Genomic DNA, 26,507 nt, shown 5'->3' with positions numbered 1-26,507 from the left:
AACATGAAGCACACATTGTGAACAACCAAAATAAGTGCCAAAGGGAAGAACCATAAGAGCATGTAGTTCAACAAGTTACAATTAAACAACATGAATCGCTATAAGTGCAAGCAGGCCCGTAAAGATTACCCCCTCAGGCCCCGCACCGCGGGGGGGCCTCGCGTGGCAGGCCCCCCGTTTTTTTTTTTTTTTTATCCAATTTAAATTACATGGGATGTCTTATTGTCTTGTCTGTGTCTTGATATAAAAATAAAGTAAAGTATATTTAATTGTGCTTTCTTTGTTAGCTAGGTAAGTGACATGACGAAGTAGGTCAGATGGTCACAGACCGGCGAGCCCGCTGCAAATAGGTAGCTAACTTTAGCATAGCATAGGAAAAATGAAACACACATTTAAAAGCGGTGCCCAAAAGCGGCATTCAAAACAGAACAATTCTGAATTAAATGCCAAACTTCCCAAAATTACAAATTTCTTTTTCGACCAACCAGTGAAGGATGCACTCATCTGCCAGAAGAGACAGGTATTGTACTGTTTGCTATAGCTAACATTACTGTACCACGTAGCTAACGTTGGCCTATACTTTGACAGCTGTACTGCTCTGCGTTGTGCTTCCTAGCGTTAACAGAGCCTCCTTTCCAAGAGCCAGGAAAATTAGCCTTGCTCCTTTATTGACTTCCTATCAAGCTGACAACATTGAAATGGAGTGAAACTACAAAAAAAGAGAAAGTAGAAAAAGTGCTTAATTATAAAATATACATAACTGACATTATTAGCAAACTGTCACGCCCACCCAGCGTTAGTCCGGTGTGGGTGTGATCTTGTTTTGTTTTTTCTGTTTGTCACCCTCACTTTCCTCAGTTGTGGACACACCCTCCTGTTCTCTCCCCGCACCTGACACCAGTCACTCATCAGCGCACCTGTCAACAATCAGCTCATCAACCACCTACAAAACCCAGCCCGACCTTCCTCTCCCTGCCGGATTGTTGTTTCTCTCATATGCCAGCCCGGTCTGCTTTATGGTTTATTAAAAACCTAATTCTGCAAAAGTTCCAGGTTCTGCGCCTGAGTCCTGTTCCCAACGCTGACACAAACATGATAACGTATGCGACAGTAGTATCGTGCAGTTGCAGCGATTGCGTACAAAAAACATAATCAAAGTTACAATAAGTCATTGTATTTCAATTATATACATATTATGATCGTGTAAAACGTACAGTCATTGCTTTCTACAAGATTCACACCATCATCAAATTATTTCTGACAATACCCGTGACTGTCGCAAGCGCTGAAATTTTCCAAGCTGAAACTGATCAAAACATATCTCAGATGCTCCATTGTCACAAGAGAGGCTGTCAGGTCTGGCCATCCTTAGCATAGAAAATGAACGTGCGCGCAGTTTAGATGTAAAGAGTGTGGTATAAGACTTTGCACACAGATTTGCTAAAAGACGCGCACATGTGTATAGGCTCACCTGCAAACCTGTAGAAAGTATCAACTATATGTAGGCGGCCTATTTGTTATGTTGTTGTAACATATGCTCTGTGAGAGCTTTTTTTCTTATTGAATACATTTCCCTCACAAGACAAACTTCAGTTTGCATTTATTATACGGCTCTTCAGAATGTTCCAAAAAGTTCTCAGGTTTATTCTGCGGGGGGGGCCTCATGTGTTTCCGTTACGGGCCTGCCACCGACGAAGTCACGGAGGACCCGATCGGGACAATCAAGGGAACGGAGGTAATCAAAGGACCGCAAAGGAGTGATCCGGATTACGGAGGGAGATCTAAGGACTTGGCTATCAGTCGGCACACCCGGACGACGCTGTTAGACTGAGACATTCTCTCTTTTAGACATTTCGAAAGCTTGGAAATACCTTTTACTCATTAAAATACAATAGTTTATATGGCATGGTTGTCGACTGTTCCTTTGGTCAAACAGGTTCCTCCCTCTCAGAACGAACCAATTGAGTTCCTAGACTTACAACTAGGTGGCGTAGTCGGCACCTCACTACATGTCGGCCACAAAGGCACCCAACTTGTGGCACACCGCACGCTTAAAACAACCATAGCCGCACCTCCAACATCGGGAGCAAGAGAACAGTTTATAGTACTCGGGGGTCCGAGGTCTGGGATGTTGCAGGGCTGGCCCCGAGTGCGAGTGGCTCGCCCACACAGTGCTGGCAACAAACGGAGTTGAAGCAGGCTAGTTGACAAACAGGTAATAGGCTGCAGTGGCCCGACCGAAACCAAAGTCTCAATGTCACTAGGGCCGCTATCAGCGCTCACCCACTCTTTGATTGTCCGAAATGACTAACCAAGATTTGTGCTCCTGTGTCCATAGGTCATCCTGGTCGTTCACAGAACAGTTTACAACCGTCCTTCGTCCCGGCTCTCTCCGACTGTAGACAGCCCGTAATCCCAAAACGTCCTTAACTGCACCTGGTCGACCGGTCGCGTCCGGTCTACTCTTCTCCGTATTCCGTTCTGCCCCCTTGCCGACATGTCGGCCCTTTTCTCCTCTCCGCGGCTGCATTACCACGCCGCTGAGAATCCAATCATGACAGGACCGGCAGCTTCTCCATCCAGTCCTCCCACATCAGTCCATACACACGACACTTGAATTGTCCTGGGAACGTCATTGTTTGGAATGGAATGACTTTGTATAATACAGTGTACTTGATAAACAAACAGTCAAAGTGCACTTTGACTGTTTGACTTTAGTCGACAGATAAAACTCTCAGCATTCTGTTGTTTGATATCACTCGTATGGTAGTTAGGGCCTTCCTTGTACGTTTTTTCAGCAGCCTGTTTGCTAATGCTTTCAAATAATGTCCACATATAGGTTGTTTTCTGTTGTGTCTGTGTGTCTGTGTTATTTATTTCTTGAAGATCATATTAGTATTTTCTCCTCCCTGAAAGGCAACCCCAACTTGAAGGCGGGACTTTTTCAATTAACTTGCACTGGTACGGACATCTATTTTCAAATAGCTCAAACAAACATTTAAACATTGACCACACACAAACAGATTACACACAAGGAACACAAATACATACAAATATGTGAGTCTGGGTGCTCTTAGATGTTTTTCCTTGTTTTCCAGGTCGATGAGAGAACCTGGTATCAGCAGCTGAGAGGTGATAACTTTTATAAACGAAATATAGCTACATCTTATACATACAAAGCATAGACATATCATAGAATACACTACATACATTACACACACCAGAGACAGTATTTACATTATTTGCCGTAAATAAATGAAGAGACTTGAAATGTGTTTGTTTGTCATGGTGACATACTAACAAAGACACTATGACTAAATGTTTACATTCTTTTCACTCTTTAGTGCTGAACCTGTGGTCACCATAGCCTTAGAGCAGACCCTTTGTCTGACACTTTATTGGTTCTGTGGAAGATGCGTTTAGATTTGATCAAAAATATTTATTTGTCTGACATTTTTCGGTATCCAGTAGTTTCAGTTTCAGTTTCTCTGAACAGAAACCTGATTCTCAAACTTGTTTAAATTGGGTGTGGTTTTATTATGTTCACTAACAGGCTCTGGAAAAAGCGGAGGATTCAAAGATAAGGAGAACTACCCACAGCGGGATCAACTTAAGATCAGCGCATCGACAAGCAACAGTATAGAGGCAACAAGTAAAAGTATAGAAAGTGGGAGAAGAAGAGTGCACAATATAATATATTTTATTAATTCGTCTGTGTACAAGTTGACCAACTAATTAGTAAGGATGGAACGTAGGCCTACTGTGTTTTGGGATGAAATGAAAATCCCATAGGGTATACCCTGTGAACATCAAGGAAAACGATAAAAAAAATAAAAAAATAAAAAAATAAATGTCTATTATAACACCATGAACGTCTATATGCTGATGCCTCAGTCGACGGGGAATGGGTGACCAACTTGATTTTTTTCACAAGCCGCCGCAAAGTTTGGCAAGAAAGCATATGTAGGACCTATGACGTCACAAGAGTTAAACCAAGAGTTATTAACCATGGCAGTCAAGTGACCATACGTAACGACACAGGATCTACATTCCTAGATATAAATATTTATGATACTGGAAGAGTCGTAATTAATGGGGATGACCCAAATCTTTGGGAGTTTAAAAGCACATTTTTAGAGTTAAAGACAAAGATAGCAGAATCAGACCACATGCCAAAAAGTGAGGAGTCTGATGAGGAGGAAAAGGTGGAGGCCAAGGAGGAGAAGAACCCTCCTGCTCAGCCAGACCCTGCAACTAACCTTGACATGGAGAATCTCAGAATTGTGACCCCTTAAAATTGTTTATGATGTTGCACTGTGCTGTGTGTGCTGCACCATACTATGTAATAATATAATGTGATATTCTCTTTATATTCTTCTCTACTGCTAGCTACTTTAATTAAGATGTTATTGTTGCACAGTAGTTCAAATTGAAATGTTATTATTGCACTGTGATAAGCATTTTCTTCACCATGCCTGGTGGCTAAGATGTGTTCACTTCGCGATGTGGCTGGTAAATACAAAGCCTTCCTAGACCTTTACCACCGAAATACTGTTTGAACTGTACTACACTTTTGATCATTGATCTTGTACTTACATGATTCATGTAAGTAACTTGGGTAATGTAAGCATCTACTAAATGAATGAAATTATGTTGTTGAGATGTTTATGTCTGCCTGTAGTTTATGTTATCTTTGAACTCTGCCTGGTAAAATACAGATCATTGGCTCTAACTGCTGAAATAGGCTGTTTTGATAACTTTGTTTTTCTGATCCTTGAATTTCGGCTGTACTTTCTCCATGCACTATTTGTATGTCGCTTTGAATTAATAAAAATGTAAGAAAGTTAAGTGTTTCTCCTGATACAAATATATTACTCCTTCAGTGTTTTAGACTTACAGTCCCAATACACCTTACTATTTTTTAATGTTATTTAATTAAATGAATTCTACTAAATACATTTATTGATATAACATTTTGAGACTCATCCCATCTCCCTGGACTGATGGCAGGTGGCTTCTGACTTCATAAGCCAAGCCCCCTTAAACATTTTAATATAAAAACATTGTTATAATTTGGGGATGCTTTATCATGCAGGCTGTCATTCTGTAGAATCAGAAGGCTGTGCTTGTCTGGCTTCAGCACTGACGCCACATTGTTTCTTGAGAGAGTTGGACCTGAGTTACCAGAAGACACAAGAATGAAGCTGCTCTCAGATCCACTCAGTAGACTGGAGAAACTCTAGTTAGTGTCAGCCACTGATACATTCAAACAGTCTGGTCCTCTCACTTAGTGAATAATCTTTTTTCCAGGTTCCATACACATGTTGTGTGTGTGTGTGTGTGTGTGTGTCTTACTGTCTCTGTCTCCGTGTCTCTCAGACCATAATGATAAGATCTAGGTGCAACCACAGCTGCTTAAGAAGTGTAAGTGTTGTGTTGAAGAATAGTTTTGTCAATGTACAAAATGAACAATCTCAGAACAGTGAACACTGATGAGATTGATATTCTGTGTTTGTGTGTGCATGGATATGAAATACTCTAGGGATTAACTGTTGAGACAGGATTACAATATGTTATTGTTTGCATCATACTACAATCTCTATAATATGTTTTAGTAGTCACATTGAGTGGATGTTTCATTTCAATAACATTTGCTATGACGATTACACAGAGGAAACAATGAGAGGAAGTGAAAATTCTCTTGGCCGATGAGGAGGTATGTCACAATGTGAGTCATGCAAGGACGAAGGTTGAGCAATAAAATGATGACTTGGAGCTATTCAAAATGTATTAGAGAATGTTCTAGAATCAGATTTGAGGGAGTCAGGTGGCTGAGCGGTGAGGGAGTCGGACTAGTAATCCGAAGGTTGCCAGTTCGATTCCCAGTCATGCCAACTGACGTTGTGTCCTTGGGCAAGGCACTTCACCCAACTTGCCTCGGGGGAATGTCCCTGTACTTACTGTAAGTCGCTCTGGATAAGAGCGTCTGCTAAATGACTAAATGTAAATGTAATGTAAATGTGTTCCCAGCAATCTGTGCAGTTAGGATTTTTTGGGAGAGTTTTTGGGAGAGCAAGCTTCCAAGTTTGTTTAGCCCTTTTTTAACTTGTATTCTTTTACATTTTGCTGTACTTTGCTTTGTGCTAAATTTACCTTTTTAAGTTTGGTTTTTTGCTTAGATAGACATGTAACCAAACTGTAAATTCTACATTGTTTTTGGTTGAATTAAAACCACTTCTATTGATTTGAACTGTTTTTGATTCCATTTTATTCAATACCAACATCCAGATAAGTAAGTATCACCAACCATAATTTTTTAATTGGTTTGACTACGCCCTTTGTAATTAAGCAGCATCCCATCAGCATGACTCATCTCTCACTATCGTCTACACAAGTAGAGAGGAGTCAAGAACACAGACAGCCAGACTAAGGATTGTTCTCGCTGCAGCCGTCTGGTAGACAATACTGGAGCATACAGGAACTTATTCTTCTCAATAATTTCCGTTTGACTTTGAGTCAACAGATTTGACTTCTTTGTATTACTTTACTTCTTTCAGACTTCTATGTATATGACTGTTGCTTGCATTGTCCTGGGAATGTCATTGTTTGGAATGGAATGACTTAGTATTATACAGTGTACTTGATAAACAAAGCACTTTGACTGTTTGACTTTAGTCGACAGAAAAAACTCTCAGCATTCTGTAGTTTGATATCACTCGTATGGTAGCTTCCTTGTAATTGGCAAAAGTAATATTTCAAAGTTTTTTCAGAAGCTTTTTGCTAATGCTTTCCAAACATTTACACATATAGGTCGTTTTCTGTTGTGTCTGTGTGTCTGTGTTATTTATTGCTTGTAGATCATATTCATATTAGTATTTTCTTCTCCCTGAAAGGCCATGGCAACCCCCACTTGAAGGCGGGAAATGTTCATTTCCGTAATAACTTGCACTGGTATGGAAATCTATTTTCAAATAGCTCAAACAAGCATATTCACATTGACACACACACACACAGATTACACACAAAGAACAAGAAAAAATACAAATATGTGAGTCTGGGTGGACTCTTAGATGTATTTCCTTGTTTTCAAGGTCGACAAGACAACCTGGTATCAGCAGCTGAGAGGTAAAAACTTTTATTAACGAAATATACATCTTATACATACAAAGCATAGACATATTATAGGAGACACAACATACATGACACACACCAGAGACAGTACATACATTATTTGCCGTAAATAAATGAAGAGACTTGAAATGTTTTTGTTTGTCATGGTGACATACTGACAAAGACATTATGACTACATGTTTACATTCTCTTCACTCTTTGGTGCTGACTCTGTGGTCACCATAGCCTTAGAGCAGACCCTTTGTCTGACACTTTATTGGAAGATGCGTTTATGATTTGACATTTTTCAGTATCCAATAGTTTCTGATTGAACAGAAACCCAATCCTCAAACTTACTTAAAATAGTTGTGGTTTCATATGTTCACTAACAGGTTCTGGAAAAGCGGAGGAGATAACAAAAGATAGAGGGAATCCTCCGCAACAGCGAGATCAACTTAAGCGCATGCACAAACAACAGTATAGAGGCAGAAACTAAAACAAGAGAAAAGTGGCCAACAAGGGAGCACAATCTTTTCTATTCGATTATTTATTCTTATTCATTCTGTATGCCAGCCAATTAGCTAGAAAGAATGCCAAATTAGCTATTGTTTAAAAAAAAAATCCCTAAACAATTTTGTCTTACAATGGAAATACCATACCCTTTGGACATCAAGAAAAAGGATAAAAAAGATTTTAAAGAGATGATACTGCATAAGAACCCTGAACATCTATATGCTGATTTCTCAGACAAAAGTGGAATGATGACCAACCTGATTTTTTACACAAATTGTACTACAGTTTGGGAACATACCATCTTTAAGTCCTTCAACTTCATGAAAAAAAGAGGTATTAGCAAAGGCATTCAAATAACTATATTTAACAGTGAAGATTGTAGGCCTAAATCTAAATTAATAAACATAAATCTTTATGATAGCGGAATGGTCTTAATTCAAGGGAAAGAAACATGTCTTCAGGATTTTGAACGCATATTTGAATCATTGAAACAAAACAAAGAAAAAGCAGAACTCATTCCAAAAGGTGATGAGTCTGGAGAAAAGAAGGAAAAGGTGGAAGTCAAGGTGGAGACGAACCCCCCTTCTCACTAATCAGACCCTTAAACTGGGCTTGACATGGGTATTCTCGCGGTGTGACCCCTGTGCAAAATTGTTAATGACGTTCCACTTAAGATGTGTTTTTGTTGCACTGTTCTATTTTATATTCTCTTTCGCCTGGCCTAAGGGCATCGGAAGCAATACTTAGCAGTTCATTATGATACTGTAACTGCGAGTTTGTCTCTTCTCTGCACTTTTTATTTGAATTTGAGATCAACTGTACCGTGCACTAAAGTCAGAAGTCAAAGTAAAGTGAGTTATTAAACAAGTGCACAGTATACCACAAGGTCATTCAGAACAATGAAATCCTTAGGACATGGCAAGCAATAGCTACATAGTACGTAGTAGACATATAAAATATATAATAGTTTAAAACAAATATATAAATTCTATATATAAATTATAGCAGTAAAACAAAGGCAAGAATCACTAAACTACCAGTAAAGCACTAGCAGAAAAAATTGCAGCACTGTTATTGAAATGTTATCGTTGCACTATGGTTGTTGTAATTAAGTAACTGAGATGTTGTTATTGCACTATCATGCCTGGTAGCTGAGATGTGCTCACTGGAATTTCTGCTTTACTTTCTAAATGCACTATTTGTATATCTCTTTAAATTACTGCAAATGTAAAGAATTAAAGTGTTTCTCCTGGCGCATATAGATTATTAGGTCCATTCCACCGAATGGGTGACATTTGCCTGTAGTAACTTTTAAAGAATTAACGGAATTTTTGATATTTTTTCAACACTGAATCTAATAACACACATATTTCACTGTTCAAAATGTATATTGGTCAATCTTGGGTAACATTATTTAATTTTTGAGTGTGACTTTGTGTATCATTTTCATCATATAAGTAACAGGACTGAGGGTAACAGGACTGAGTTTTTAGCATAGAATTAGCATATACATGAAATATAGCCACATGGCATGCATGCTAATAGCATGAGGATACTGAGCAAATTCTAGTGATTTATCAAAAATGTATCAAAAATCTATTATATATAAAATATATAATAGTTTAAAACACTAGAAGGAAAAAAATATATAAATTCTATATATATAAATTATAGCAGTAAAACAAAGGCAAGAATCACTAAACTACCAGTAAAGCACTAGCAGAAAAAATTGCAGCACTGTTATTGAAATGTTATCGTTGCACTATGGTTGTTGTAATTAAGTAACTGAGATGTTGTTATTGCACTATCATGCCTGGTAGCTGAGATGTGCTCACTGGAATTTCTGCTTTACTTTCTAAATGCACTATTTGTATATCTCTTTAAATTACTGCAAATGTAAAGAATTAAAGTGTTTCTCCTGGCGCATATAGATTATTAGTTCCATTCCACCGAATGGGTGACATTTGCCTTTAGTAACTTTTAAAGAATTAACTTAATTTTTGATATTTTTTCAACACTGAATCTAATAACACACATATTTCACTGTTCAAAATGTATATTGGTCAATCTTGGGTAACATTATTTAATTTTTGAGTGTGACTTTTTGTATCATTTTCATCATATAAGTAACAGGACTGAGGGTAACAGGACTGAGTTTTTAGCATAGAATTAGCATATACATGAAATATAGCCACATGGCATGTATGCTAATAGCATGAGGATACTGAGCAAATTCTAGTGATTTATCAAAAATGTATATATTTAAAATAAACAAATAACATCTAACAAATAATTTAGGTAACAGGACAGTACGTTGAGATTGACCTTCTCAGACATAGTTGCAATATCAGGGAGTGCCGGGAGTACAACGGCATTTAGGAGTGCTTGACTGGACCTGATGTTAGTTTCCTCCAGGATCACAATGACTCATATTGAGAGACTTGTTGCTCTTGTTGGTTAGTTGTAACGGTTTTAAATTATTGTACTCGCTGTGAAATATTTTACTGTTGATTGTTTTTTCTACAGGTACACTCTTGCACTTTTTGAGTGTCATGTTGTTTAATTGTAACCTGTTTAACTGCATGCTCTTATGGTTCTTCCCTTTGGCACTTATTTGTTTTTTCACAATGTATGCTTCATGTTTTGGCTGTTCGCAATGTTTGGGGCTATCTCGTTGTTATGATCAGTGACTTTGTAAAGCTCTCTCTTGGAAGTCGCTTTGGATAAAAGCATCTGCTAAATGCATAAATGTAAATGTAAATATCATCAAATTTACAGAAAAGAAAATGAGAGGACTTAGTTTTGGTCTTCCCATTGACTTCAGAAGATTCAGATGATGCAAACTTCCTGTTGAAAATTGGTCTTGTGGAATGTTCCAAGTTTTCAGCGGGGTGAATGAGTGAAAACCCAGGGACACAACTACAATATGTATTTTATCTAAAATACTATGGATTTCTCATGAAAAAAACTATTTTAAAGCATAGATTGGATATAAAATCACACATCAATGCAAAACAAATAAGATTTCTTAAGGTTTTTAATAATTATATTTCATGGTAAAGTATCGCGATAGAGAGGGGGGACATGCAACAAATGCATTTGTTTGTGTTCTATGTAGTTTTTATTAATGTTTTTAATTATACATTTTACATTTAGCTTAATGTGCAGGATGCTTAGCTGAATAATAAAATGGATTTTAGAGTTAATTTGTGTGCATTTCTATACATATAATGTCTTGGGGACAGAAATGTCACACATTTGGTGGAATGGCCCATTACTCCTTAAGAGTTTTTAGTTACTCCTTATTGTAATTTCTTTATTCAATCAAATATAATACATGAATTACTTTTAAAGACTGTTTTCTTTGCATCCTGATCCAAGGAAAGAGAGAGTATTGGCACAAATTGTTCAGAGACATGCTTACTGTAGTCCATAGGGGCTGAGCTTGTCCCATCTCCATAGACTGATGTCAGGTGGCTTCAGAGTGACAAACCAGCAGAGCAGTGCTTCTCAAACCTCAAGCCCCCTTAAAAGTTTAAATATAAATAACATTGTTATAACTTTGTGATGTTTTATCATGCAGTCTGTCATTCTGTAGAATCAGAAGGCTGTGCTTGTCTGGCTTCAGCACTGACGCCAAATTGTTAAAATGTTAATGTAAAATTAGAAAACACATTTTAGATTATTTTCCTTCTTTCCAGCAGCTCCCTCTGTAAAATGATCCTGGGCCCTAACGTTTGAGAACCACAGCTGTATAGGTTGACAGTTCAATAGATCAAGGGCATCAAAAACGTTTTATTGTTAGTCTTTAAAAAGTTTCCTCTCCGCTTTCCATAGTTCAAGCCACTTAATTGAGGATTAATTCATATTTATTCAAATGAAACGTATTACTTGCTAAAGTAATGCGCTAAAGTATTTATTGATACTTTTAGTGTAAAATATATCAGTAATCCATCAATACTTCTTACAAACTTACACCAATTACTAACATACTGTCTGTATTAGTAGGATTATTGATCTCTTAATTCTGTAGGTAGTAGAAGATTGTTCTTTATTTCATTTCTCACGCTGTATTGCCATCACCAACTCAGTCATGTCAGAGATTTCTTGAAGAGGGACAATCTTTAGTATTGAGATGGAAGTCCCACTGGTCAGACAGTAGTTGTGATGAATAGTTGTTACTTTTCCAAGTTGGTTCTCCATGTTGCTTAAAGAGCAGCTTCTAGTTAGAAACAGTTGTAGAGGCATCGGAACAGAAAAAGTAGGTAATTTGAGTAATACAGATAATGGATAGGCTATTTCAACAGTATTTTATTTTAAGTATTTACTAAAATGGCATGGTGTTTAAATTGTATTATGGTGAACAAAATAGCAGTTTTTACTGTACTGTAACTCTGTAAAAAAAAATATATAGTGGTACCTTAAAAAATGCTCCATAGAAAGAGAATACGATTCAACAAAAAAAGGACACAAATAAATTAAGCTGAATTTTAATGTAGTAAAATAAAACATAATAACTTTTAACTAACTTAAGTAACCACGTATTAATAAAAACATTCAGAATTGTAATTAACTTATTACTATACTTATCACTAACTAAAATCATTCAATTAAACAACTTAACTTCACAAAATCACTAACATAACTATGTATTTATATAAAACTACAAAAATATGCTCATAAGAGACAGTCTCTGGTCCAAGAAGTTTGCTTTTCAAGTGCTGACCTCCTGCCTGATCTTCTTAGGCTCAGGGTGGGTCTGAAGACTGTCCCCATCTTCCCGAGGCCTCTTGTGGGAGCTGGACTGAGAGTCTGGTCCCTGTTGGAGGTGCTCACTGGATTGCTGAGGATGCTGCTCGTGTCTGATCTTCTTGGAGTCAGGGTTGGCTGGAGGGGCCTCCAGGGGCCTCTTGTGGGAGCTAGACTGGCAGTGGTGACCCTGGTGGAGGTTCTCCCTGGATGTCTCCTCTCTGGAAGCAGCAGAGCCCCTCTCCTCTCTCCCCCTGCGCCGGTCATAGTGGCTGGGCTCTAGGCGGCTCCTGTGGGTCTTACTGCACCTCTCCCTGGAGCGTCCACGGCCGGCCTGCTTCTGGGAGGAGAGGGAGGCCGGGCTGGCTTGGCTGCTGTGCTTCCAGTCTCTCTCTCTGCTTCTCCTTCTGGAGGAAGAGGAGGAGGAGGGAGCAGCATCCACAGAACCGGTGGCCTTGGGAAGTTTGGGGATGTGATAGTTCTTCAGCCAAGGGGTCTCAATGAATGGACAGGTCTTAGGAACAGGCGTTTCCTCCTCTTCCTCAACATTCAGAGCTAGTTGAGCAAAAATAACATACATAAGCCTGAACATCCTAGATACAATTTTAAAAGTTAACTCCATCAATGATTGATAAATGATAATTTCTTCCTTTTTCTAATTACAAATTAAAAGTTGAAACTTACTTTCTTTCAGTTTGAGAATCCAACGAGGAATCTTAAATTTAGGTTTCTGTGTAGAAGGCCTTGGGAATGTTCGTTTATAAGGCATTGTCAGATGTAAGCTCTATATCAGTGCAGTTTTGTAGTGAAGTGAATTTCAGCTGTAAACTTTGTGGATTTTGTGTTTTGTTTGGTTCTGTTTCCCAGGAGCTGCTTTAGAATATTTATGATGTAATTTGTGCATCTTTTAAATGCATTCTTGTACTTTACTATCGAAAAAATGAACACCTTCATGGAACTGGGATTAGCATTCCACATTCAAATGTTCTGGTTTTGGGACCTCTGATGTCATAGGATATCATGCAGTTAGCTATGATGCTACTTTAATGCAGTTCAGTATTGATGATTTTAAAGAACTCATGGATAGTTCATGTTAAAGAACAGAGGAAAGTATCTGTTGCAAAGAGTAAGGGTTAAACAAGCTACATAAGGATTACCTAAACCCTTTTGAACATTTCTATTGATTTCTTTCTGTAAAAAGCCATGTCTGCCAACTTTTGATTGCATACTTTACAGAATACTGTCATTTCCATCATTTCAGTACCAACGACACTGTTCTGAAACAAGTTTACTGTGGATCATTTTCATGTAGAAAGGGTGCCCCTTCGTGAAATAATGTGCACTCAAGAGCTTTGGTCTTCAACCCTGATCCTCAGGGCCTAATGTCCTGTATGTTTTAGAAGTTTCCCTACCCCAACACATCCAATGCATGGTTGTTATCAGTACCCCAAACATGGAAGAGCATCTGACAGCACTTGCTAAGTGGATGCATGGACTGAAGTCTAGGTGTGGTTATATTTTAAAATCGACATCACCTAATAACAAAGTTCATCAAGGTGGAAGACTTTCACCATACATAACTTTACGATGCATGGTAGAGCTAGTAGACACCCATGCAAGGTGCCGTGCCCTTCAAACAGCACCACTCTGGCCTTTTAACTCGATCATTACTAGAGCGAGAAAGACTGACACCCAAACAAATTGAAATTAGTCGCCTTTGTAACAATGTTTGCTTTTGTGTGTAATAGCAGAGCTTGAACGCCAAAAAAGAGACCAAAGATTGAAACCAGTCCACTGGATTTGGTTTTTATTTTGCACAGTTCTTTACATTTTAGAAAAAGAATCCCAGAATTTTTCCTCCTGTGTGTTTCCGTCTGGCCTCTTCATGGTCCATGATGCCAGCTGAGGTGGTCAGCACGATGTATCTGCAGAGAGAAACATTACATATCAGCAAGGACATTCTCATTAAAGATTCAGTATTTCCTACACTGCAAGCATGACATCTCAGAATCGAAATATCTATGCTCGCGACTGCTGCAAAATAACTGCAAATGGTTTGTGCGCCAAATGCCCACCCCATGCCAAGGGCACACCCATTTACAATAATAAAAGGTGTGAAGAAAAAGCACTTTGATAGACTTGCGTGGAAGTTCCTTGAAAGCAGACCTTTGAGGTGTCTGAATGCAAAACAACCATATAACATTTACCGGTGTTTCTAAAGAAATACCGGTAACCGTATAACACTGGTTAGGTTCACCTCATTAAGAGTCTACTTATGGGTAAAGTCAAGGGACCGGGACATCCTTACACAATCTCAAAATACTAGTAATTGATTGGCTGAGACATACAAGCAATGGTCAAGTGCACAAACCCCACCGCCTCAACTCCATGACCTGGAACCAGCCATGTCAAAAGCAAAGTAGCACAATTCCTCTACAAAGAGTGACACGGCAGTATGCGACATTCCAGTCAGGATGAGATGTAGTCTGGCAAGGCCGGTCATTGAGTACACGCGCCAGCTTCTATCACTTTGTGAAAAGACGTCAAATGTGGCCAGACAGTAATTGACCATCATTGTTGAAATGACCCAAACAAATCACCCAACCCTCATCCACGTGAACTACAATCACCCATTGTTTTCAGGGGGAATCTCCCGACTCCATATACAGCTCGCACAATGAAAAAGCCCACATCAGCCCTGGAAGCCCGTTCCCGTTGGTTGCGGTTCTCACCCAAACTGTCTTGAGGGCAGCAGGTTGTTCTGCCACTTCTCCAGATCCTTCAGCTGGAGGTCAAAGCGGGGGCTGATCACACCGCACTAAAACACAAACAATGGAGGAGGGGGGGGGGGGGGTCATGTTTAGAATGACTGCAGAAAACAGGGTAGCAGCATGACACCGTTACCAGTATCTGCAACAACTGGTGAGCCTTTTGAATAAGCACAAGCACATAGGCACTCCCCCTCAAAATGACACAGTTAACCATTTCCTGTGGACACTGGCATGAGTTGTGATCATTGACAATTACAATATTTGTATGTTAGACAAGCACCTATACATCACTACATTCATGAATAAAGATCACTCTTCCAACAGTCTAATGGCTGCAGCAAAGGCAGGTACACATGCCACAGGGGTCTGCCACACCCTCTCCCACATTTCACTAACTGGCCTTTTTGGGGGCTTTTGGTGCCAGCGTTGGAAGGATAGCGACATGTAATTTACCTTGTTTAGCCTTCCTGTGAGATTGACGACAATTTTCCCAGCCCTGTGGTCGTCGATGATCTCAAACTCACCAATGTAACCTGGGGAGGCAAGGAGAAGACAAGGCATTAGCACCAGACATCACTAAGACACTCAGTGGTACCACTTCCAGATTGTTCATTGGATTAGTATGCTCGTCAACACATTAAACCGGGATCATTTTGACGCTGGAACCAACCCATGCCCCAGGCCCTCATTTGGTCAACAGTACAATGCCACACACACACACACACCACACAACCAGACAATCACTTATACCAGTACACAGCGAGAAAAGCAACTTTTGAACAACTTACCATGCTTCATCATCACGGTGAGAAAACGCACGATGACCTTCGAGCACGGCCGGATCAGAACCTGGCGTTTCCCACGCTTCTCTGCATTGTTGATGCTTTTCAGCGCGTCCGCGAGAACGTTCATGCGCACCATGATGCCTAAGAAACAAACATTTACAAATTAAGCGTCAGACAAAACGACCGACAGTACTGACCAACCATAGCTTGCTAACTTAACTAGCATTTAACGCGGTAACGAATTGACACTGGCAGGCCATCACTACAATGGATGGCTAGCAGCTAGAGCCATTAAAAACCAACATCGTTTGATGATTAACACAACAGCTCAAAGAAACCATGTCCATCCCCGCCATGCACGAAGACTCCATAACCTGGGTGAAATCAAGCTACCTAGCTACCTAGTCGCAGTAAGCTAGGTATAATTGGTCCACTTCGAACAATTAAGCACATCATACTATACCTCTCTTTATACACCTACACACCGATCGAGAAAAACTGCATTCCACAGTCGAATCGTTGTAGTAATTGTAAGCTATATTATTTTCTCTGCTACTCCGAGTTCTGTCCCTGCCGTATCCAACATGCTACATGGCCAGCTTCTATCACAAGTCCCCGAAGGACTTCAGATTTTAGATGGTGTCAACGAATCTGTATGTTTAATCGACACAATAACCACCTTATAAAATAACTACACTTTAACACAACAATACCTGTCCAAAAACTGTGTTGAAGATGCTTGGATGTACTAGATTTTCAGTAGATTGAAAATAAGAATTAAGAGGGAGACCTTACCGGTTCTGCAATATGGCGGAAAGAGGAAGTAGAAAAATTCAGCAATGCAATATGGGAAAAAAATCGAAGAACTTGCAAGACAAGACAACCTACTTTGCAAATCTGACTGATTTGCCAATCTAAACACTCAGCTCTAAGATTAAAATGATGATCGGAATCATATCAAATATTACGAATTATATCACAATAATACTCATCAACAATCAAATAAAATTCCAACATATATGTCATACAAATAATATAACAATACAGTTTGCAATGTTTTCTATATCTACACGGATAATGGCTTTAAAACAATGAATTTAGTTTTGTAATGGATGTTATCTTGTATTGAAGCCTATCCAATGAAAATAATATTAATGAAATCACTTTTCATTCAAACAACTAGGCTACACTTAATGTATAACAGCTACATTATAACATACTTGTTAAACCTGCTATCAATAACATCATTTATAACTTCTTTAGCGGCGCGTTGTTGAAAGATTCTTTATCGCCACCTGGTGGTTGGAGTAGCTACACATGAGGTTTTAAACAATCGTTGACCGTCAAGGGTTTTTGGAAAGGGTCAACATCTCACCATCTCAAAAGGGAGAGTTTACAGAGATGTATACAAATGCACAAAAATACAGAGGTAAAATTGTATTTCATTAAATAATGTGTGTGTGTGTGTGTGTGCGTCTGTTTGTCCGTCCGTCCACCCATCCATCCATCCATTCATCCATCCCATTTGATGCATATGAGATGCAGTGAGACTGGACAATCTGGAGTTGTATTGTGACATCGTAGCATGGGAATTCATCAAAGCACTCTGTTTATTGGACAATGATGCACCTGCAGGCTATCTGTAAAGTGTATACAAACAAAATGCATGGTAATAATGTGGTACAAAAATTACAGATTTTCAGGTCTAATCCAAAACTTTTATTCAGTGTGTTGAACATACAACTCAATCCAACGTCAACAATTTGGTGCGTGTAAAGTTACAGTTTACATGGTAAATACAGTCTCTATTATTAATACATACGCGTTTTCTCTAGTTTCTGACAGCGTTAGACTGATTATGATCAGAAAGCCTCTTTAAAATATCTGAGTCAGAAGACTTGAAAACGGTAGCAAATATTAATGTGATGTCATACAATAGCTATATATATTGTGTCTTACAACCATATTATAGGGTGGATACAGTACATAGCACATACAGTATGTAGCTAAGAGGTGATTACCTCAGCGTTTGAAAAGAAAAAACACCACATGTCAAATGGGCTTATACAGCCACCAATTCAGATCTCACACACTTCAAAACAATACTCAAGCAAATGCAGAAAGTTCTACGGCCTTTGCCACTGATGTGGCCATTTAGAAATATTGGCCTTCACTTTTGAAAATTTCAAACAGCCCTGCCTCACATGGAGGCATGTTATGTTGCGGCAGTAATGGGTTGTATAGGAAATATAGGATGTAAATAATTCCATAAATTGCAGAGTAAATTGCAACGGTAGAGTCTGTGAAATGGGTGAGATTTTTTTTAACATTTCCACACTGTTTTATCTGTCCTTTCTGTCTTCTCTACTTCCAAAGTACAGTACTTCCTAAAAATGGATATTATACTCTCTCAATCTCTTCATATGTTTCTTTAGTCTACATTCAATTTTACAACCCCAGACATTTCGAAGATCAATTCAGTTACAAAAGATGGAAATTCGATTGTAAAATTGATTTATATCCTCCAATCAGTAAAAGTGTTTGTAAAAAACCTCACCACAAATCATGCGGTAAAATTATACTTTGTGTTATTCAGATGAAAGTGTGTTGCAGGTATGGTATCTGGTATCTATCAACGTTCTCAAAACTCATTGTTCTCTGTGTAGAACGTGAGGCTCACATATCCCGATTTTGATATTGGAGCGACTCCTTCAACTTCCCACAAGAGGGCGCCAGGAGACAAACTGAACAGACATATTGCCCAGTGACATACCCACCAGTCAGGTCGCCAAGGTAAGAACAATGGAGCACAATGGAATGCTGAGCGGCACAAGAAGAAGTAACCAGATTCTGTACCTTGTTATGGTTACGTCACAATTCAAAAATAACTGTTTTCTGTCACTACAAAGCCCTCAAAAACGGCTCTCGCTTTTTCCGCTCTTGTTCTTTGCTTCTCTTTTAGCCACCATTGCTGACCATGCTAGTCAAGATGGCTCCGTCCTTCTTGGGGTCAAGGCCGAGTTTTTGGAGGTCCAGGCCCATGCCGACTAGCATCTGGAAGAGGGTGAGCTCCTGCTGGGTGGCCTGGTCCATCAGGGTGGGGCAGGTGGGGTTGCACTGGGGCCACTGGCAGGCGTCCACCAAGTGGAAGGGGCAGCCCTTCAGGGGCGTCTTGCTGTTTCGGTTGGCCTCCTGGAGACTCTTGTCCCAGCACTGTAGCGCCCGGGGGAGCGAGGTGCCTTTAACTTGGAAACTCATCCAGTTACTGTACCACGGGAGGGAGAGCAAGAGAAATGAAGAGCAAAAACGAGGGGGAGAGCGAGGGAGAGGAAAGAGGGAAAGGAGGAGAGAGAAAGAGGAAGAAGGAAAAGAAAAAAGGTTAGTTGGGAAAACAATAGAACAAGCATAGCAGATGTGGGGGCAAGCAAGTGCATGTGAGAGCCGGGGGGGAAAAAAGCGGAGGAGCGATAACGAAAGACAACGCCAGTGAACCAGAGGAGAGAGAAAGATTGAGTGGCCCCACTTGTCCTGACTCCACCCCCAACGCTACACCAGCCCCTGCCCCCACCCCCCCACAGAGCCTGGTTAGCAGTTTGCCTTGGCAGCCCGCATCTCAATCCGTTCCCCAGCTGCCACCTGTGCTGATCCCCTAACACGACCACAACCATCGACATCGCTGGCCCGCATTAGATTACCAAACTGTGAAATTACCCACCTGCCTCACACCCCTCTACGCCGTCACCCCCCCCCACACACACACACACACAAACAAGTATACACACACATACACACACACTCAACCCCTCAGAGAGGACTGCATCCCTCTGTCAACCACGCCCACTTTAAACCCTGCCCTTTAGAGCGTAGCCGAGACTCCACCCCCTTGCCCTGCCATTGACCCTGACTCCCCCATGTCCAGCTGGAGAGATCCTGTGTTCTTGTGCGTGGCCCTGTATGTGCGTATATTTCAGTGAAGGTGTGTGTGTGTGTATGGGACGGGCGCATGCTCGTGTGTGTGTGTGTGTGTGTATAAAGGGGTGCTGGGGGGGTTAGTGAAAGTGTGAAATGGCACGCAGTGACACACAGAATGCGCCGTGATGGACGAGCGTGCAGAAAGTGCAGCATGAGCTCATGGGGTAAGGATGGGGTTAGTGTGGGAGGAGGAGGAGTTAAGGAGGAGGGAGGGAGGATGACTGGGGGGTGAGGGAGGGGGGGTTGAGGGATAGAAGGGTTGGGGGGGTAGTTGATGTGTTTTTTCAGGGCAGCAGGAGTCATATGTCCTTACCTTTTAGTGATCAATGTGTGGGAGAGGCATGAGGGTGCAAAGACAGCCCTGCAAAAACAGTTACAGTCAGCCAAGAGAGAACCCAAGAGAGGTACTATGTGACGCCCGCTGTGTGACTTCAAGGGGATGGGGTGAAGTGTCTCAGAAACAATCTGTCCTTTCCTGACTGTTCATCTTCTCCGTCAATTGATACGTTTCGGAGGATCGTAATGTCACATTATTGTAGATATTCTTCATCAGAACGTCTTGCTATTTCCTAACTTCTTTCCCTACCAAATCAACCCTTTCTCCACAAAACTCCAGTACAGTAGAGACTTACGTCACATCTTTGAGGGAGCTCTTGAGCTCCTTGCCCAGGTTCTTCATGTAAGTCCACTGCTGTTCTGACAGAGTCTGGCCTCCCAGGTAGATATTCTCAACCCTCAGCTGCTCCTCATCAAACAACCACTGCACTACGAACAGAGGAGCTTCAGCAGAAACACACACAGACACACACAGACCATTTAGGGACACAACTGTCTAGTGATGCAGTGCCATAAGCAGGTTCAGATAGATAGCTAGCTCACTTGGAGAGCACCGGAAGCTAACATAGTGTCGAGAAAAGGATTAGCGCCTTTTCTCAACACTGTGTTAGCTTAAAGAGCTATGAGACGGACAATTCAGACAACTGTGGATTCTTGCTTTGGTTGGAATTTCTGATATTCCGTGAAAAGCATTCGTTACAGCCACTTCGTCAAATCACTAAATCACCAACCGTGGCCGGGAAATGGAAATGTCATCATTTTGGTCTTGCATTTACATACTATTACATTGACAAATACTCGTATTTGGTCAAAAGAAAAGAAACAGAGGTGGACCCACACTGGTCCTTGAAGGGCCAGTCTGTTCACACAACTGAGATAAGGATTGGGCAGATCACTCACAGGTCAAAGTGGAGTAGAGTTTGTGGCCGAAGAAACACTGCCACTCCTCCCCTTTCTTGTACTGCTGCCGACACGCCTCAGGCACAACGCCATTCCACAGCCTAAGACAAACGGTAAGCCACGCGCCACAGTCGAGACGTTAACAAGGTCAAGAATTTAAACCGGCTGCAGAACCGAACTGGATTCTTGAACTGCCTACTTAAGACAAACGACGTTTCGCACATTACGATTCAATCGGGGACATTTGACTTTGTGGTCTCACCGCAGGCCTTTTTTGATAGCGTCTGCAGGGGAGCAGGAGACACTGTCAGGGCAGTCTGGTGCCCTTTGTTGCTTACTCTCCAGGAACCAGCCAGAGTCCACCAATCCTCGAACTTGAGCCTCTGCACCCAGCTGTTCCAGCTGGCTGGACACTCTCTCAATGTTCAGCAGCACTCCTGTTCCTCCGGCACTGCAGGGGAGGAAGGAAACAAACGTTTTTAACTTGAGCCCAAATGTCTGCCATATCCACAACAGAACGAGCTCACTGTACACGTGATATTCCTTGGCACTCCTGTACCTTCAATACAGCTTCTGCTAACCTAAGTCCAAATGGCTGCCACAAAATGGCTGCCAAATTACAGTGTATAGTCAGATAGTTGCTGGACATCATTTCAACATTCGGTGACATTCCTATGGAGGAGGAAAACAACTGAGGCAACATTGCGGCTCAGAGACCATTGGGATCCATGCCCAATTAAGCCAAAATGGCGACCTTTGACTAGCACTTGAGATGATAAGCAGCTAGGCTGTCAGGACTCACTTTTTTTAGCTTCCCACAAAGCATACGGCTGGCTGCTAGTGCTAACCTGGGGAGAATGTGGGCCATCACCAACAAGGTTCTTTAATAGACATTATGTCATTGTCCATGAGGCCCACCCAGTAAACATCTTTATGACAGACTACAGGATGGAAACCGAAATAGAGTTTCTTCAGCTCCTTTGTCTGTTATTGAACGTGGTGTGGTGGTGGACAGTGTGTGTGTGTGTGTGGGTAGGGGGGGGGGGGGGGTGCAAGGACTCAAGGGCCAAACAGGGATGGGGTCCAAAAGCTGGAGTTGGAGGGATGAGTGAGGAGGAGAGGCTGGAGAGACAGAAGGGGGGTGGGGGGTGGGGTGGAAGTAGAAGGGATGGCTCACCTCGTGCCTGCCAGCATGACAACCTTTGCCTGCTTTATCCCTTTAGGGACGAGGTCTTTGATGACCTCACGAATGATATGGGAACCCATGAAGGTGTACTCAGCTATGAGAAACGCAAAAGAGAATGTAGAACAAGATAGGGTGCTGAATACCGAATCAGTTTTCCTTGACAAATTGGAATGGGAACTTCGACTTGAAAAAGGTCTTACTTGCATCGGTGTCTTTCTCCTTCTCCTTCTCCTTCTCTTTCTCTTTTCCCTTTCCTGCCTTGACAGGCGTTGGCCCCGTACCACTCCATACATCACTGGAGCAGTAGGGAATCAATCTGTACACACAAACACACACACACACACAACACACACACAACACACATGGACAAGGACAAAGTTGGTTTCAACATGTCATCTCAGCTTGCAGTTGGCTTCCTCAATCACATCTGTTGGCAGATTGGTCCCCGTGGCCATATTTGACCCGATATATTAGGATCTTCTAACTGCTGATGGCATATATCTATGTAGCTCACATGCTAGGCCAGAGAAAATGGAGATAAACGGTATGTTTTCCTGACATGTGTTTGTCAGGAAATGGCAGACACATTGCTTTTGTCGCTTGTCAAGCCTCGTTGGTAATGAAATGCATTCAATTGAATACCCCCCCAAAAATAGAAACGATAACAAGACACACTTACACAATGTTAGTGTTATACCAGTGAGGGTTTTCCTCTGCCTGGGTGGACAATATCCCAGTTCCTGTAAACGAGAAAACCAGAGGTCAAATTGTGACAGGGGCGTCTTCAAACAAAACAGCTGCATCTCACCCCACAGTGCAGACCCCAAAACACCTGGTAGATACGAAAACACAAATGGCGGTGAGTTCTAAAACAAGGAAGCCAGGCAGCACCCTACCTTTGCGTGTCAGCGACCAGTCGGATGAGCTCATGAGCCGGGGGATATTTATGTACCTGGTCTCACAGGTCTCTTTGTTGTAGCAGCACCAACCACCTAAAAATAAGACACTAATATTAGCTCCCCTCCCCCACTTACATCCGGTGCAGAGGGGGAAGACCCCAACCTGTTAGTCTATTGTGGAGTCCTAAGTAGCATTGGGGAGGGAAAGGAGAGGGAGGGAGGGAGGGGGGGTCAGTTGAGGCATACACTGCCCAGTCAGGTGAAACGTGTTTCTGGAGATGACGCAATGCATCCGGTGGCCTCTACACGCCCCATCCCCAGAATACACATGCTCGCAATTCACATAAATATCCCAAAGTGATGGAGAGGGGGTTGGGTGGGGGTTGGGTGGGTGTTGGGAGAGGGTTGGCGGGTGGCGTGGGCGGTTGCTCACAGGGTGACAGCCGCCGAAAAAGGGGAAAAAGGGAAACAAGATGACCACCGGTTAAAATGCCAGCGGGGACGTCACACCAAGACAGGCTGACCTCTCGAGATAAAATTAACCAGTTGGGAGGGAGGGTTTAAATACACACCTTCCAGAAATATCAGCCATCGCTTGCTGCCTTTGAACTCCTTTAGGTAAAACCTGTGAACCACAAATAAACAGGAGATGAGGGGCAGGGAATGACTGGACCAAGCGAATACACAACCATACATGGACACTTGCTGAGCTTACATCTACCTATACGAGACCTCCTTCTCAAAAAACACAACATAAAGTGGGTGACATAAATATGAACATATTTTCTTTGCGGCATTGTCGGTGGTTGATGATGGCTAAACTGAAGTCGATAGCCTCAAACAAAATACATTTCTAAAACATTCTTGGTCCAAGGCCAATGAAACGGTTGTTTCTTTGTTTAAGCATCTTTTCGTTTTTTTTGTAGTATCATATCAAGAATATGACAAAACACCACTGCTCCAAGCTTTCCCGCCCAGAAACACAAGAACATCTTACCCGGCAGCGGAGCCGTCGTTGCAAGTCACCTGGGCATTCTTGAGGAAGTGCAGCTTCATATCATCCGTGGCCTTGTTCCCAGAACCTGACTGCTGATTGGCCGTCCGAGCCGCTGAGCTCCCCTCCTTGCCTGACTCTGTCGACCCTCCAGGCCCAGAATGAGACTCTTCTTCTGGGGCATGATGAGCGCTCTCACTCCCCTGGTTTCCAGACTTCTTGGATGATTTGCCACTGGGTTTGGCATTGCGGTTATTCTGGCAACAGATTCCTCCTAGCAGAAGCAGGAGAGTCAGATGGCCTAGTAACTTCATAGCCAAGCCAGCCTGGAAAAATCGAAGAGTATAGCATCATTAGAGAACCATTAGCATGAAACACAACTGAGCACTTGATTTCCATCTAAGTTCTTGCTACCCAAAGCAGGTTTGGAGACGTTGAAGCGAAGATGATTATTTGACTTGGTGGTTCCAAACCTCAAATAGAAAATGTACAAATTCTAAATGTAAAAGTTCGAGTCAGGGTTATCGGAATCCTTCCATTCCAAACCCAACGTACCCCTTTCCGATATCCGCCTGGAAGAGGGTCGCAGTCGAGGAAGGATGCCGAGGTCGAGGGGAGGAATGGCACCGCTGAGGACAAAGGAGACAATTGTAGGCGATGGTGGCGTTGATGACCAGGTCTTCAGTGAAGGCTTGAGGTTGGTGGTAGCCTTTATAGTACCATCATATGGATCATATTTCCTCGTATTCTCTTTGAGCTGCTGCCAGTTTGCCGGTGCCGCTGAACAAGGCACACACACCAGGGGTGTTGAAGTGAGTCAGTGTGCGAGGAGAAAAGATAACACGCGCTTTCTCTTGAACATATTTCAAGCCTTCGCTCCCGGAACACACGCGCGCATGGACGTACAAACCAGACACACGCACCCAACCTCCCACCTGACCAAGGCCCACAACAAGCGCCATCCCCCCTTCACCCGCCCATCTCAACCCCTCCCCCCTCCTCCAGCTTCTCTCTCTCCCTTCACCCCCGCCACCCACCTCTGTTGGCCTATGCTTTGATTTAAGCACGTACATTGTTGGCATACCTGCATAGTGCTTTTGTGTGGTATGTAACCTCTAGGGTCACTGGAGCGCACACCTCAAACACACTCTGACCAGAGAACTCATGGTCCCCGTAAAGTTAACGCACGGTTCAGAATCCAATGGACGCGGACACTCCCAAGGTGTACAGAGTGGCTGACACTGAAGGTCGAGGAGGGACTCGCTGTTTTTTACTCGATTGAACGCCCTATGATCATTCACTATCAAAAACAATAAGTAGTACGTTTAATTAAGGCCCAGGTCTAGTATGCACTGTCGACATAAACAATGAACGTGTCCTTTCAGCTCAACACAGAGAATTATTATTAGGTCTACACTTAAAGTGCAAAAGAAGATTCATTGTCAAATCATTTTTCCCACAATAAGGATTACAAAGTTGATCTTAATCCATTTGCATTCAGGAAAGTTCTGAGAAAAACAAGCAATCCTCAGACTATTCTGAATTTGTCAACAACTCCTCAAACTATTTATGCCATGACACATCTTTTAAGAATTACAGTCCGGTAAGTGAACCAACTTTAATCTATTACCTGCACCTGTCAGTGTGCACACCATTGTGTGTGACATGTGTAGGACAAGTCTCACTCATGCAAATCAAATGATGGCTTAGACTATAATCACACTATCACACATTTTGCCACTCTATTTTGTCGTAACATTGTTCTGACATTTATATGTAAGAAGACATTACATTACAGCCCAATCCTTTTTTCACAGACAGTACAGGTTCAATAAAGTACACACCTATTGCTCGAAAATGATATATTCAAGGAACGCTACACTGCACCCGTATACTCGCAAAAAGCAAGAAGTGCTTTTAATAATATCTATATAATTCTATATAAAATGTATTAGATACTAAATTACAAATATTACCATGACTTCTCTTCACAACTTACTCAATACTTGATGGGCACTTAAGGATTTTAAGAACAGAGGTTGAGTCCATCTTCCACACAAAGCCTCGTTTGGCCTCTTTACCTTTTTTCGCGGAGCTCTGGCAGGGGCCAAGGATGGTCTCACAGGGGCTCCTGGACAGAAGCTTTGCCTCTGGGGGAGGCAGAGGCAGGGCATTTGAAACAGATCTCTCGTCCCCCTCCCATTGGGATAGCTGGAGGGTGACGCACCAGGCCCTGCCGATCGCTGAGGGAGATCACGAGCCCCACAGGGCCTCTAAAATTCTCATCAATGA

The 26,507-nt window shown here is 41.8% G+C and overlaps 3 protein-coding genes and 1 long non-coding RNA gene across 5 annotated transcripts; 1 reads left to right on the top strand and 3 right to left on the bottom strand.

Moving 5' to 3' along the window:
- Positions 1-6,891: 6,891 nt before the first annotated feature.
- On the top strand, positions 6,892-9,178 carry LOC136965514 (uncharacterized). The gene is made up of 3 exons (XR_010879301.1): positions 6,892-6,951; positions 7,092-7,125; positions 7,503-9,178. It is a non-coding gene; the product is annotated as an uncharacterized lncRNA (long non-coding RNA).
- A 3,159-nt stretch (positions 9,179-12,337) lies between these two features.
- On the bottom strand, positions 12,338-13,378 carry LOC136965621 (luc7-like protein 3). Its single transcript, XM_067259803.1, has 2 exons — positions 13,057-13,378; positions 12,338-12,927 (listed from the first exon to the last, which is right to left on the bottom strand). The coding sequence occupies exons 1-2, from the start codon at positions 13,139-13,141 to the stop codon at positions 12,338-12,340; spliced, it is 675 nt and encodes a 224-aa protein (XP_067115904.1). The 5' UTR covers positions 13,142-13,378.
- Positions 13,379-14,152: 774 nt separating this feature from the next.
- Positions 14,153-16,746, bottom strand: rps15a (ribosomal protein S15a). The gene is made up of 5 exons (XM_067259714.1): positions 16,724-16,746; positions 15,932-16,069; positions 15,597-15,676; positions 15,105-15,190; positions 14,153-14,297 (listed from the first exon to the last, which is right to left on the bottom strand). The coding sequence occupies exons 2-5, from the start codon at positions 16,062-16,064 to the stop codon at positions 14,204-14,206; spliced, it is 393 nt and encodes a 130-aa protein (XP_067115815.1). The 5' UTR covers positions 16,065-16,069; positions 16,724-16,746; the 3' UTR covers positions 14,153-14,203.
- Positions 16,747-17,624: 878 nt separating this feature from the next.
- On the bottom strand, positions 17,625-26,352 carry notum2 (notum pectinacetylesterase 2). 2 transcript variants are annotated; one of them, XM_067259373.1, is made up of 13 exons: positions 26,297-26,352; positions 24,771-24,844; positions 24,219-24,541; positions 23,794-23,846; positions 23,219-23,314; positions 23,002-23,062; positions 22,523-22,638; positions 22,314-22,416; positions 21,399-21,587; positions 21,137-21,237; positions 20,533-20,680; positions 20,214-20,261; positions 17,625-19,193 (listed from the first exon to the last, which is right to left on the bottom strand). In XM_067259373.1, the coding sequence occupies exons 3-13, from the start codon at positions 24,527-24,529 to the stop codon at positions 18,887-18,889; spliced, it is 1,533 nt and encodes a 510-aa protein (XP_067115474.1). In that variant the 5' UTR covers positions 24,530-24,541; positions 24,771-24,844; positions 26,297-26,352; the 3' UTR covers positions 17,625-18,886. The 2 variants fall into 2 exon arrangements, with proteins under 2 accessions (XP_067115474.1, XP_067115475.1); XM_067259374.1 differs by lacking the exon at positions 26,297-26,352 and adding an exon at positions 26,215-26,267.
- Between the last annotated feature and the right edge of the window lie 155 nt (positions 26,353-26,507).

The sequence above is a fragment of the Osmerus mordax genome, chromosome 21 (genome assembly GCF_038355195.1).
Source record: "Osmerus mordax isolate fOsmMor3 chromosome 21, fOsmMor3.pri, whole genome shotgun sequence".
Classification (NCBI taxonomy): Eukaryota; Metazoa; Chordata; class Actinopteri; order Osmeriformes; family Osmeridae; genus Osmerus; species Osmerus mordax.
This window is presented reverse-complemented; position numbering and strand designations above follow the sequence as displayed.